Source organism: Pecten maximus, chromosome 8 (genome assembly GCF_902652985.1).
Source record: "Pecten maximus chromosome 8, xPecMax1.1, whole genome shotgun sequence".
NCBI lineage: Eukaryota > Metazoa > Mollusca > Bivalvia > Pectinida > Pectinidae > Pecten > Pecten maximus.
Genome location: NC_047022.1, coordinates 24,638,237 through 24,651,837, shown reverse-complemented (window position 1 = coordinate 24,651,837; position 13,601 = coordinate 24,638,237). Strand labels below are relative to the sequence as shown.

Genomic DNA, 13,601 nt, shown 5'->3' with positions numbered 1-13,601 from the left:
TCGTGAGAAAGGAAAGTTCCTCTGGCAGGTCTTCTAGGATGTCTTCAAGGTCCGAGCATGTCCTAGGGCGCTTGGCTGGTGTGATCTCCTGATTGGATACTGGCTGCGGAAATTTTGGGAACTTCTCTGGCTCCTTAACTATTAAAGATGGAATGCGTCTACGAAGTGCCTCCAAAAGGGCACCCGCCTCTGCTCCTTGTTTCCCCGTCTGACGGCAATACAAGATCAAGTTGGCAGGCTCGAAGCCATTGCGACAACCCTCGTGGTTAGCATACGGACGATTGAATGTCCTCTGGCACACTAGACACATGTATCCCAACATGGAATGCTGCTCCAGAAGATGGCGCCGGGCATGGTCCATCTTTGTGAATGTTTTAAGCGGGCACAAGGTGCACTTAAGTCTCATCTGAAAGATGATGAGGGACTGGGTGAGTTATATATATTCCTTAAGACATAGGAATGTTCATACAATGTATACCATTATATGTAGTTTTGTTTATACAGTACATATTTATCTGATTACAGGAAAATACCCATTATCATTAACAGCACATATTAGTATGGATCTGCTCCATAGTATAGTATACACAATATTGATTTGACAATTAAGTAATATAAGCTGCTTGAGTATTATATATAAAACTCTGTCAACTAACTGTGATGTTCATTCACATTATATTTTAAATCAAGTTCATGTAAACTTTGTATCACACTTATTCGTCTGTTTTCAGGTAATTGAATAGTGTCTCATAACAACAAATTTAATAACACAACATTTTTAAAGCACAATCAAGAAAGTGAAAATTGTTCAACACAACAATTTCATTTCATTTCAACCAGTGTTTTGCTGTATCACCTTGGTAGGGTTTTAAATGGTCATGATGGACTACCTTAGGTTTTGACCTAGGTGTCTCTTAGATACGGTATATGACATCATTCAGAACTTCAGTAACAGTATATGGTCCATGCCATAAGTTTTGTAATAAGTCTTGCAGGACTGTATAACCAGACTAAGTCACCTCTATTATGTGTAGATTGTTTACTTTTACTGTCATACTGTTTCTTCATTCTAGTGTGTGACAAATTCAGATTTTGTCTAGCCACTTCATGTACTTTCAGTAAGTGATCTAACATATTTCTAGTGTACTCTGATGTTTGATTTGTATAATTCTCTTACATAGGACTGCCATAACATAGATCTACAGGAAGATTGATCTCCCTTCCCAGCATCAGTGTGCAAGGACTAAATCCTGTGGCTTCATGCTCTGAGGACCTGTAGGCCGTCATCAGCATAGGAATATACTCATCCCAATCGGTTTAATTTTTCGAAATAAAGTTTCTCAACATATTTTCAATCGTTTGATAGGCTCTTTCTACCATTCCATCAGATTGGGGACGATAAGCTGTCGTTCTAGTCTTATCTATACCCATGATCTGACACATTTCCTTAAATAAGTGTGATTCAAAATTAGTTCCCCTATCTGTGTGGAGTTGCATTGGCACTCCAAATACACAAAACACTCTTTCTACTAACTTTTTGGCTATTGTAATAGCCTCTTCATTAGGAACTGGAAACGCATCAACCCACTTGGTGAAATAATCACCTACAACAAGAAGGTATTTGTTACCTTTCTTACTGCGTGGAAGTGGACCTAATATATCCACAGCTATCCTTTCCATTGGTGCACCAGCACCATATTTTTGCAAGGTGGCATGTGGCACTTTGCCTCACCTTTTCCCTGCAGCACAGGAATCACACATTTGACACCATAAGGTGACGTCTTTACGTAAACCGCACCAGAAGAATCTCTGTCTTACTTTTGACACAGTTTTCTTTATTCCTAAATGGCCACCTGTAACACTGTCATGCAGTTGTTTAAGTACAAAAGGTCTGTGCTTCAGTGGTAGAACCACTTGCCAAATACATGATTTACCATCATTTGTTTCTCATTTCCTATATAATATCTCATTCCGTAGATGCAGTGAATCCCATCTAGACCAGTAAAATGTCACTGCCTCACTATGAGAGTAAATAGACGACCATGATGGTCTTTCATTTTTCTCTTTCCAATGGTATACAACATTATATCTGGATCACTTAGCTGAGACACTCTCAAATCTATCAAACTGTTCAGTTCATGACAATTTCCTGTTGTATCAGTATCTATATCCTGTGGAGTTTGTTTTGATGAACCAGGTGTTTGGTCATCTATTGTCTCTCATTTTTCAAGTTTCGAGCTTTGCCTAGTGCAAACATGTACATTACACGAGTCATCGCTAGATGATTCTGTGTCATTAATAGAATCCAGAGTAATATCTGGAGATGTTTGGAGAGAATCAGGACAACTTCCTTTGCAACATGAATTTGGTTCTTGCGATATAACATCGCCCATATTTTGCTGACTATTTTCACAACCCGCTGCATCTCCATGGTGATAATCAGTGTTAGTAGAACCCTTAAAGTCAAAGGTTACAAATTCTAAAATACTCTGATCAACCATGCTATCTTTAGAGGTCCTCTTATCAAGTATAGTTGGTGAAATAGTCACCCCATCTGTTTTATTTCCATTACATTCTAGCTCTACTTCCTGAATAGGATGTTCTTACTCTACTAACTCAACTATTACACTGCTGTGTATGAGTTGTCTCCCCTGACTGTAATTGTTCTTTGGCTTCTGCACGAATGCAGCGTCCACAGTTTTTTTTTCAAAACATGGTCTTCTAGAGAGGGCATCTGCATTAGAATGCAAACGATCAGCTCTGTGTTCTATTTTGAAATCATAGGTTGCGAGAACCTCGAACCATCGAGCTATTTGACCCTCAGGGTTATTAAAATTTAACAACCACCTCAAGGCACCATGATCACTCCTCACGAGAAATTGTCTCCCATATAGATAATGGTGAAAATGTTTGATTGAGGCCACAACAGCAAACAATTCTCGTCGAGTTACACAGTATTTCTTTTCAGAATTTTTTTTGAGAATGTTTTACTAAAGTAACTAATCACTTTTTCAGTGTCATCTTGAACTTGAGACAGGACTGCTCCCATGCCTTCATTGCTTGCATCAGTATCAACTATGAAAGAACCCTCAGATGTTGGGTATCCCAGTATCGGAGAAGTTGTCAAAGCAGTTTTTAATGCGTCAAAATATTCCTGACATGGCACTGTCCATGAAAATGGACGACCCTTTTCTGTTTGCTGATGCAAAGGTTTGGCAATATCTGCAAAGTTTCGTACGAAACATCTATAATACGAATATATACCAAGAAAGCTTCTAACATCTTTCACATTCTTTGGTTCTGGCCAGTCTTTCACTGCAGCTATTTTCTTAGGGTCTGTAGAAACACCCTTTCCACTAACAATATGACCTAGAAAGTCAACCTCTTTCTGAAAAAGTGTACATTTCTTTGGACTCAACTTGAGACCAGCTTCATGAAGTCTGGTAAAAATCTCATCTAGTCTTTCTAACTGTTCATCAAATGATTTTGCAAAAACAATGATATCGTCCAAGTATACTAGACATATCTTCCATGAAAATCCACTTACAACACGTTCCATTAAACGTTCAAAAGTGGCTGGAGCATTACAAAGTCCAAAACTCATGACATTAAACTGCCAGAATCCACCACCTTGTATTGAAAATGCTGTTTTTGGTTTGTCTTTTTCAGCCATTTTCACTTGCCAGTAACCTCTTTTCAGGTCAAGGGTACTGAACCACTGTGAGCCAGAGAGGACATCAAGTGTATCATCAATCCTCGGTAGAGGATGAGAATCTTTGATTGTGATATCATTCAACCTTCTATAATCTACACAGAATCTGATACTATTATCCTTTTTGCGGACCAGAACAGTGGGAGAGCACCAAGTACCAGAGCAAGGTTCAATGATATTTTTCTCAGCCATATCTTTTATTTCAGCCTCAGCCTCATTCATTTTTGCCAGAGGAACCCTTCTTGGCCTCTGCTTGATAGGGGGAGCATTACCAGTATTAATTGTATGTTCAACCAAGTTAGTGCAACCAATATCAGTAGATGACTTGGAAAAGGAATGCTGATGTTTTTCCAACAATAGCTTAAGTTTTTCTCTTTGTTCAGTGTCAAGATTTTCACTACTCTTTGCATACATGTTTACCAAATGTTCTGACAATTTCTTTCCACATTGTTTAATTTCACTTGTTTCACTAATATTGATGTTCCTGATATTTTCAGTTCTGAACACCATATCCTCATCTACTGGTTCACTGACTGCAGCTACCGTATATTTATGGATAACCCGAGGTTGTTCAGATAGATTGATTACCCGTAAGGGTACCACTCCTTTACAGGGATCAACTAATGACTTTGCTACCAGCAACCCACTCCGTTCATTGAATGAAGGAGCTGTTTCTAATACACAACTCTTTCCACTCGACAAGGTATCAATTGGTCTACCTTGAATTATCATCTCAGTCTCAGGAGGTACAGACACCTTTTGGTCAATAGCTATTCTACAACATGTAGGAACATTTGAGTCTGATATCTGAAAGCATGGCACTTTATGACCATTTACTGGCAAGCAGTTCTTGCTTAACAATACATCACATTTATGTTTCTCCATAAAATCCACCCCCAATATGACATCATTTTTAATGTCTGCTAATAACACACAATGTTGCATTTATGATTTCCTATTTCTATGAACAGATCTGCTTTCCATAGAATGGAGAAGACTCACCAGTCGCAGTAACAAGTGTTGAATTAACATCTGTCACTTCTATATCAGAAATATTTGGTATTTTCTTGAAAACTTCAGTTTTCATTATTGTGACATTCGAACCCGTGTCCACCAAAATGCGAACAAGATATGATTGCATAGATCCAGCCACAAATAAACCCTTGTCAACACTGCTGACCATTACTATTGATGGACCTTGCTCTACCTTTGCTGTTGTGTGGTCCACCACCCCAGCTGATATTAGTTTTCCGAATTGTTGGATTGCTTGATTTTTTCTGTGGTTGTTGTTGGTTTTTTATACACCAAAGTTATGTTGATTATGGTAACCAATTGTTGCGTATTACCATTTTGGTGCTGCTGATAGCTGTTGTTATAATTGCTTTGTGTTGTTCTGACCATTATGGGAACCAGACCCTGGTGATTTTTAACCGCAAATCCTTTTATTTCCTGTGTAAGAAGACTTAAGTTCATCCTTCATACCACATATCTCAGTAGGGTTAGGTGCAGACTTAGTGTTTATCTGCCTTTCATTTACCTCACCTGTGTTTTTAGGTATCACAGTTGAGGCTTCACTTACCCTTACATCTACAGAACGAGTTTGTCGTCCCCTGTGATTGTCGGCTAGTGTAATAGCCTCTTCATTGGGAACTGGAAACGCATCAACCCACTTGGTGAAATAATCACCTACAACAAGAAGGTATTTGTTACCTTTCTTACTGCGTGGAAGTGGACCTAATATATCCACAGCTATCCTTTCCACTGGTTCACCAGCACCATATTTTTGCAAGGTGGCATGTGGCAACTAGAGAGTTAAACCATTTTATTTATCTAAATATATCTATGTTAAAAAACAGTATAAATGATTTTTTAAGACGTTAATAAGATAAAACAAAATCATAATTTTGAACATAAAGATAATTTTCAAGCATAAAATATTGTTTTGTCGCAGAGATATATGTCTCTGATTGCGTTTTAAATTCGAAACTAGATATCAAATAAAATAAACAGGTAACTTTTACAGGTAAATAACCTGTTGGCATTGAGACTCCTTTTAGGAAAAAGACTATAATCACTATCAAAACAAACTACCCTACAGGTAAATTCAAAATGTTGGCGTTCAGAGATACACCCCATTTTACGGGGTCTAGAAACTAGCCCTGAGGCACTGCAGACAATAATGAGTTCGTAATCTCTAGTTGTCACTGGGAGGAGGAAAGTAAACAATGAACGAAAAAGTTTCCTCGTCCCAGGTCAATCCGAATTCATAAAGAAATAACAAACGATTTATATAAAAAAAAATCGTGTTATGTTTATTATATATTAAAGTAATATTTATATGTATTTACAGATTACATAAATAATATGGTCGGGGCCACTGGCCTGCCTAAATGTTGGGGACCGTAAGTTGGGGACTTGAATGTTGGGGGAAATCCTCCTAATACGTCACTCCCATTCGGGGCATCCGATTTTCATTTCAACATATTTTATTGTATAACATTTATACAAATGGGTTAGACAGCAGGCTTGGCCTATATAAGTTTTCCCCAATACAAACAGAACAATAGTAGAATTAAACTAAAACAATTGAAAGTGAAAAAGTATAAGAAATATGTATATAAATTAAGTCAATGGAGATGAAATATCTATGGAGATGAAATTTTTTTTATGAATATATTGATTTTTATATATGGTCAAAGGGAGGTAATTATAAAAAGAACTAACAATTAGTGGAAAAGGGAGGTAATAAGGTTCTAGTATATCCTTTGTCAAATTATGATCATGTTACAGAGTTATAAAAAGATTTTGTTCTCAGTTAATAGCTATTGCTTAGATACAGGATTGGCACCCAGCCTTAAATCCAGCAGCACTATAGATGTTCAGGCATAAAATGTCTTACTCCTCCTTCTGTAGCCATCCATCTTAGTGTGCTAGATTCAGACTGAATGCCCCTGCATCCAAGCAAAGCTTTCATATGTTAGATATAACAAACTGTGTAATTATACTCTGGAATAAAAAGATTCTAGTTGAATATACTAGTTTTGAATTAAGTAAATCAATCAGAGATATTCAGGGATCAGCTGACTTTTGAAGCAGGTCGCAGGTTCACCACATTCTTATATCAAGAATATGAACAATATAGAATTTATGTAAAAACAGGTAAAATAATAATCAAAACCTAATTGAGCGAGTCTGGGTCTAGAAAATAACATTTGAATAAGTATGGTTAATTTTGAGTTTAATCACATCTCTTACTATCTTTAATGTATTTTTGAACGGCATTCAGAATGTTGATATTAATTTCATCAGACAACAAGTAATTTCCATGTGTTAATATTATAGTGGTTAGATGATGCTGGTTATTGATATTTTGTTTCAACTCTTGCCTTTGCTGTTCATATAAGCAGCATTCAAAAAAGTAATGGTATGAAGTTTCATCCCCTTGATTACATCTGCACAACGGTGAACCATGAGATGATCATTAAAACGGTCAAAATTTAAATTACTTGCATTGTTTCTAAGTTGACATAATATAATATATTCTTTTCTATTACCTTTATTTTTAAAAATGTCCGTTGTACGGATTAGACCCTGGTCTAAATTGACGGGAGTGATAAGTTTCTTAAAAACACCTAGGGATGGTGAATTTAGAATTGTAGTGTCAATGGAATTAAATTCACGTAGCATAGTTGGGAAAAAGCTGTTATAATAATTGTCTGATCTACATAGTGGCTGATTGAATAATCGTTGCCTACGGAGATGATGTACTGTGTCTTCATTGTCATTTAAGTATTGAGTGACTAATATCAATTAGGTATTGGGGTGCATTATTATGTAAGATATGGTACATTAGTATAAGTTTATGTTTTTTTCAACGACTTTCTAAAGTTTCCAGTCCAAGTTTTCTGTATAATATATTATGTGGAGTTCCTTTCCTAAGTCCAGTGATACTACGTGTAGCTTCTAACTGTATTGATTCGATCAATTGTTTACATGTATTATTGCAATTATCCCAAACTACAGATGAATATTCTAGTATTGGTCTTATAAATGCTACGTACATAGTTATTAATGTTTCTCTATTTAATTTGTATTTTAAACTTTTTAGAATGTTCAATCGTTTGTAGGATTTTTCAAAGATATTTTGTATATGCTCAGACCAAGAACCATCTGAATTAAATGTTAGACCTAATTGCTTATGAGTATGTGAGTTATCTATTGGTGTGTCCAGGAAAAATAACTGGGGAATAATTTGTGTTTTTTTCCTGGAGAAAAGAACAGACTTTGTTTTATTGGGGTTGATATAGTGATGTATCATCAGCGAAAAGTTTTACTTGATTTGTTAAGGCATCTGGTAGGTCATTAATGTATAGAAGAAAAAGAAAAGGCCCCAGTACAGACCCTTGGGGAACCCCAGCATCGACATTTTTGAATGAAGAAAAGTGACCTTCTGTTATAACTCTTTGTTTTCTATTAGTTAGATAGCTATTAAACCAATTAAGAAGATTTCCAGTTATGCCATAACATTCTAATTTATGAAGTAGCCCCTTATGCCAGACACGGTCGAAAGCTTTGCTTATATCACAGAATATGAATCTTCTTTTCTAGAGTCCAAATTACTAGTTATTGTATGATAGATAGATAAAAGTTGATTAGTAGTCGAATCACCAGGCATAAATCCAGATTGATGTTTAGATATAATGTTATGATCCTTAATATAATTATAAAGGTATTTAAAGATAGCCTTTTCCATTATTTTGCTAAAACAGGACGTAACTGATATAGGTCGATAACTAGATGTGTCATTTTGTTTCCCAGATCCTTTATATATAGCACTCACATTAGCCATTTTCCATTTATTTGGTATACTGCCTGTCTCAACTGTTTTATTTATGAGGAGATATAGGGGTTTTACTAGACTTAGGGTCATCCGATTGGGGGAACTATTCGGGGCTCTACTCGGAGCTCTACTCGGGGCAACCCCTAGCAGACGGAGTAAAAATATTATTTTAAATGATTTATAAAAATAAATCTAGTAATAATTATCAATAATTGTAACGTGCCTGGTGCCGTTTAACAATTTAAAACATTTAACAAAAAGATGGAGCTTCCAAAGGGGTAAAATATTACCTTGCTATCTGGCGAAACAATAATACTGCCGCACAGATGAGTGAGTGGAGGAAGACTCCCCGATGCGACTGCTGAGACAACAGACATGCGCATCGGAGGTCTAGTGTAAAACCGACCGACCAATGACACGACGCGATTTATACAATCAACCAATGATATCCTACGTATGTACTTCCATAGTTTAACACAGTGGCAGATAAACAAAGATGTCAGCGCCCAGAAGAGGACGTATTAAATCACTTCTGACAGCATTAGAGGATATTTAGACGTAAATATGACCTAGCGATTGTTGTTATAACAAGGTTTAGATACTATCCTAGATATAATACATAGGAATAGCGTAAATACTTAATAAATAATTAGTAAAACAACAATTTAGATAGCGAGCTACAATCAGCTGATCTAACAGTAGGCTAACAAAGAATACACATATTTTCGTAACACTATCAACATAAAATCCGTAGCCAAATACCAAGTTCTTCTAAGAAGCATATCACTGTTTGTCTAGCGTGCAGATATGTTAAGGGACGTCATGGCATGATGTCGGATTTTTGGTCTGAGTCATATAACGACATGAACAGGTAGTCATTATCGTTAGTGATATTGCAATGCTTTATCATGTTACAAAATTCTTGATTAAAGTATATTAAAGTGAAATATATTCCTCATAAGCTAATCATGCCAATTAAACCAGTTTTAACAGACAAATGTCACGTTTATTTTAACTTATCATATAAACGATAAAACTTCAAATGACGCATCGACGATATATATTGATTTTCACATAGAATGGCGCAAACAATGCAAAAATATGTCACACCAAAAATATGCAACAGCGCCTGAAACATGAATACTTACTTAATTTTACGAACCAAATATAAAAAATTTCGATGACGGTAAAGCCGTTAAAATGTAACGTTTGGCATGTATAACATGTAAATCAGCATTTCATTATTATTATTTTTGTCTTTAATCGATTGTGATTAATCACAAATACTGAAAGAATATTTTCCAACAGCAGATATACACTACAGAAAATGAACATTTGGGGTTATCATTAATTAGTCCCGGATAATACATAACATGATTTATTCTCAAAACGCGCAACCTAGTTAAAGATAAGCAATGCTCGACACTGATATTTCAATAGGTGCATTAGTGTGTAGATGTATAATTCAAAACTATACATCTGTCCAGAACATACCCGCATGAGCTTTCCCATCCACCGAGCCATTCTGCAAATAAGCGAGGACGTTAAAGCTGACTATGCTTTCTAACGCCTGATGACTAAAGTTTATGAATGAAAACTTCAGAATGGGGACATAGTTTACGCAGTCTACCAGAACAAATAGTAGAACTGTCTGTGTTTGTAAACATGTGTAGTTAGCTCAATCAAAACACTGACTTAAGAATGCATGACAGTGAAAGCAATGTATTTTCCAAATGAAAAAAAAATGCAACAAGTATACATGTGTACATGTTACGTCATATCTTGATATCTGCCTGGCTGCCAAAAAAAGTTGTCTAATTTGTTTTGAGCATTCGTGTTTCTCCTTCGATCAGGCTGACTATACAAAGGTAAGTCCTTTCTATTTCCCTTTCAAGCCATAAATGTATTTACATTTTTGTAAAGATGTTGAGCCATATCGGTAGATTGTATCGCATCGACAAAACATCCATCCAAGTATGCATTTATGTTTTAAATCCGGAGTAGTCTAAATGCAATGTCATACTGAATCGAACATGACCGGATGTTCGAGTTTTCATGTACAGCCCGTAGGCATGGCTATTAAATAAGTAGATTAGGCAGCAGTTCGTGCTTGAAATACAAATAGCATCACTATGTTGACCCCAACCTAGCTATGTTCCCTATTTAGGACGAAGGGGTTTCCTTACGTTTTCAGTCTGCCGACATGACCTGTCCGTGTATTGAAGGCATGCTAGTTATCAATAGTGATCGTTTACAAACTGTGTAGGCAGGGATTGGGAAGGCCGGCTCTAGGTATGGACCATTTACCACTGTTTTAATGTCTTTATGTGACTTTTGTTTTTTTTATTGACCATAAAGAATTTTTATACCGCTATGGCCCATGGCCCATGGCACCTGTCCTTCCCAGCCCATGTGTAGGGAAACAATTATCTTGAAAAAAACCCATCTTGTTTAGTGAGACATTTCTTTTTTCATAAACTCTGACTTTTACAAAAGTGTTGCTGAATCAAGCTATTTCAGATATGAACTGTAGGTATATGTAGGCATATAAAACGACAACTATTAGTATGAGTCTCTTTGGATTATGTATTGACATATATATTGTTTGACCTATTTACCCTCTCACCTGACAGGATGGATCAAGTGTACGATGCTATTGTGGTAGGGGCAGGCATTATGGGATGCTCAACGGCCTATAACATAATAAAAACTGGACAGCGTGCATTGCTTCTGGAACAGGTAAGTCTGTTTCAAATGACAGATTAATAAAATTATATTCCTGATTCAAATGCAGTCTTATTATCACCAAAAATGATTCAAACTGATATAATTTTGTTATCCGTGCTGAACCGCATTAGTTCGTTGATTTATTTCACCAGCAGTTTTACATTATAACTACCAGCATTAAAACTTTGCCGTTTATCTTTTTTTTAAATATATTTCTTGTTTTATGTGACATAATGCCATATGTACATGTTTACGTAGGGCCAGACTACACCTTGACCTCATTTAGGGTTATCTAGACAGCAAATCCTATGATATTTTCACAAGCCTATATATTACTACTATGGTGCAATTTACCAGAAGTACTTTGATTATATTATGTAACATGGCAAACCGTTGGCCTTGTTGACATGTAATCTGATAGGGTGTTTGTAAATTTCGACAAAACATGGGAACGGAGAATACAATCAGCACACGGGTATCACATATTTCACAAGATATAACCACGCCTATGGACTCACATGACACCCAATATAACACACAATAGGAGCATTTGTAAAAACTCATTCTATTTTGACCTTGAGATGCAAATGGCGTCATCGAAGCGACGAGTATAAATTACTAAGAGGTGATTATACTTATGGGCGCCTCTATTATATGCTTACAAACGTTTGTGTATATACTTATGCATACTTTAAGATATAACTAAATAATATCATAGGAAGATGTATGCTATCAGATCTACTGGCATAATTTATAACAAAACAATTATTTAGACTTGTTCACCATAATCCTTAAACAGATGTACCATTTTTAGAGTTTGAAAAATTACAATTGTTCATTGTCTTAACTTTAAATTCATCTACGTTTCATTTTGATTGGTTTTATAACAATTTAACTATTGAAAACGACTGCAGTGATAACGTAATATACCTAATGCATTATATTACCAATTACGATTAAATAACTCGGTGTGACATTCCTAGGAATGGCAACCTCCGATTTCCTATCACTATAAAGCAAATACATAATCAAAACTTTTTTTTTCTAAATTACTATGAAGTCAAAATGCATAAGATAACTTTTTAAGCGAATTTCCCCTGATAACAGATAATAGCAAATAAGCAAATAATGTTTCCCTGCTAAATATCACATGCATGTCACGAGTACTATACATTGTATATGTATTCTGTCATCATATTACTCTTCACTTATTGTTTTCGTTGTAGTTTCCTCTACCGCATACTCGCGGGAGTTCCCACGGACAAAGTCGGATTATCCGGAAGGCTTATGGAGGGGAAGGCGACCATTACACAAAAATGATGCCGGAGGCGTTCAAAAAGTGGGCGGCGCTAGAACAGGAGACTGGAACAACTCTTTTTAAGTAAATAGTTTATTTCATGACACTTTGATGAAGTGCTCACTGGCTTGACACTCTGTAACAGTAATTTGATTTCAGTAAGTTAAAAAATGCATACACTTGGGTCCAGCACCAAATTTTTTTATGAGTACATGTTATACATATGTTTCCTCCATCATTGCTGTATTGGCTGTAATCACTATATTTCTATATCACTTGCTTTATTATGGACATGCATGCCTTCACATAAACAACTCACTTGATGTCATGTTAGGCAGACTGGCATCCTTTTTTGCGGATCCGAGGGAGAATCATTTATAAAAGATGTACTGAAATCGTTACATAAGCATTCCATGCCATTTACGTCACTGGATTCGTGTGCTCTTGGGAAGAAATATCCAATGCTTCGTTATCCCATGGATACTGTGGCTGTAGAGGATCCCTCCGGAGGAATATTGTTTTCAGACAAGTCACTTGCAGCATTTCAGGTATTCTAATAGCTTATACATGTAGACGATTTTATACGTGAGGACAGATTTACTTTTTATGTTAACAGTATCATTTCCCGACAAAATCCTTTATTTTCAAACCAAAGTCGAGCTTTTTCATGGGGTTCTCCGGAAACGAAAATGCCCTACAAGACTTTTGTCTCTGTAGAGAATATTATAGATGAGGGTTCTATCCAACAGATAAAAGACATTCCGATGATTCGTTAAAGCAGAGAAACCCCAATAGAAGGAACTCGTCTGAATATAAAATTTTACCAGAGTTTCTGTCAAACATAGAATATCCCATCAGAGGGTTCCCCAACACAATATTGTCCAACAAGAGGATTAATAAAAATAGAGCATGAGTTTATCCCAAATATAGAAAAACTCACAAAGAGACTCTTCAATTTTTTTTTTAATTTTCGCACAGATATAGAATATCCAAATAGTGGATCTTTCAAATACAAATAATACCCA

General features: G+C 36.0%; 1 protein-coding gene across 5 annotated transcripts in view; it reads left to right on the top strand.

The window, feature by feature from the left end:
* The window catches only part of LOC117332913 (peroxisomal sarcosine oxidase-like), a 33,994-nt gene that overhangs the window by 8,387 nt on the left and 12,006 nt on the right, over window positions 1-13,601 (top strand). Inside the window, exons 1-5 of one of the 5 annotated variants that reach the window (XM_033891978.1) lie at window positions 9,968-10,420; window positions 10,747-10,844; window positions 11,186-11,291; window positions 12,506-12,660; window positions 12,911-13,124. In XM_033891978.1, the coding sequence (XP_033747869.1) occupies window positions 11,187-11,291; window positions 12,506-12,660; window positions 12,911-13,124 (474 nt within the window). In that variant the 5' untranslated portion in view covers window positions 9,968-10,420; window positions 10,747-10,844; window position 11,186. Of the gene's footprint in view, window positions 1-9,011; window positions 9,111-9,966; window positions 10,421-10,507; window positions 10,845-11,185; window positions 11,292-12,505; window positions 12,661-12,910; window positions 13,125-13,601 lie in introns of those variants that run through there. The other 4 variants (XM_033891977.1, XM_033891980.1, XM_033891979.1 and 1 more) reach the window with 4 other exon arrangements.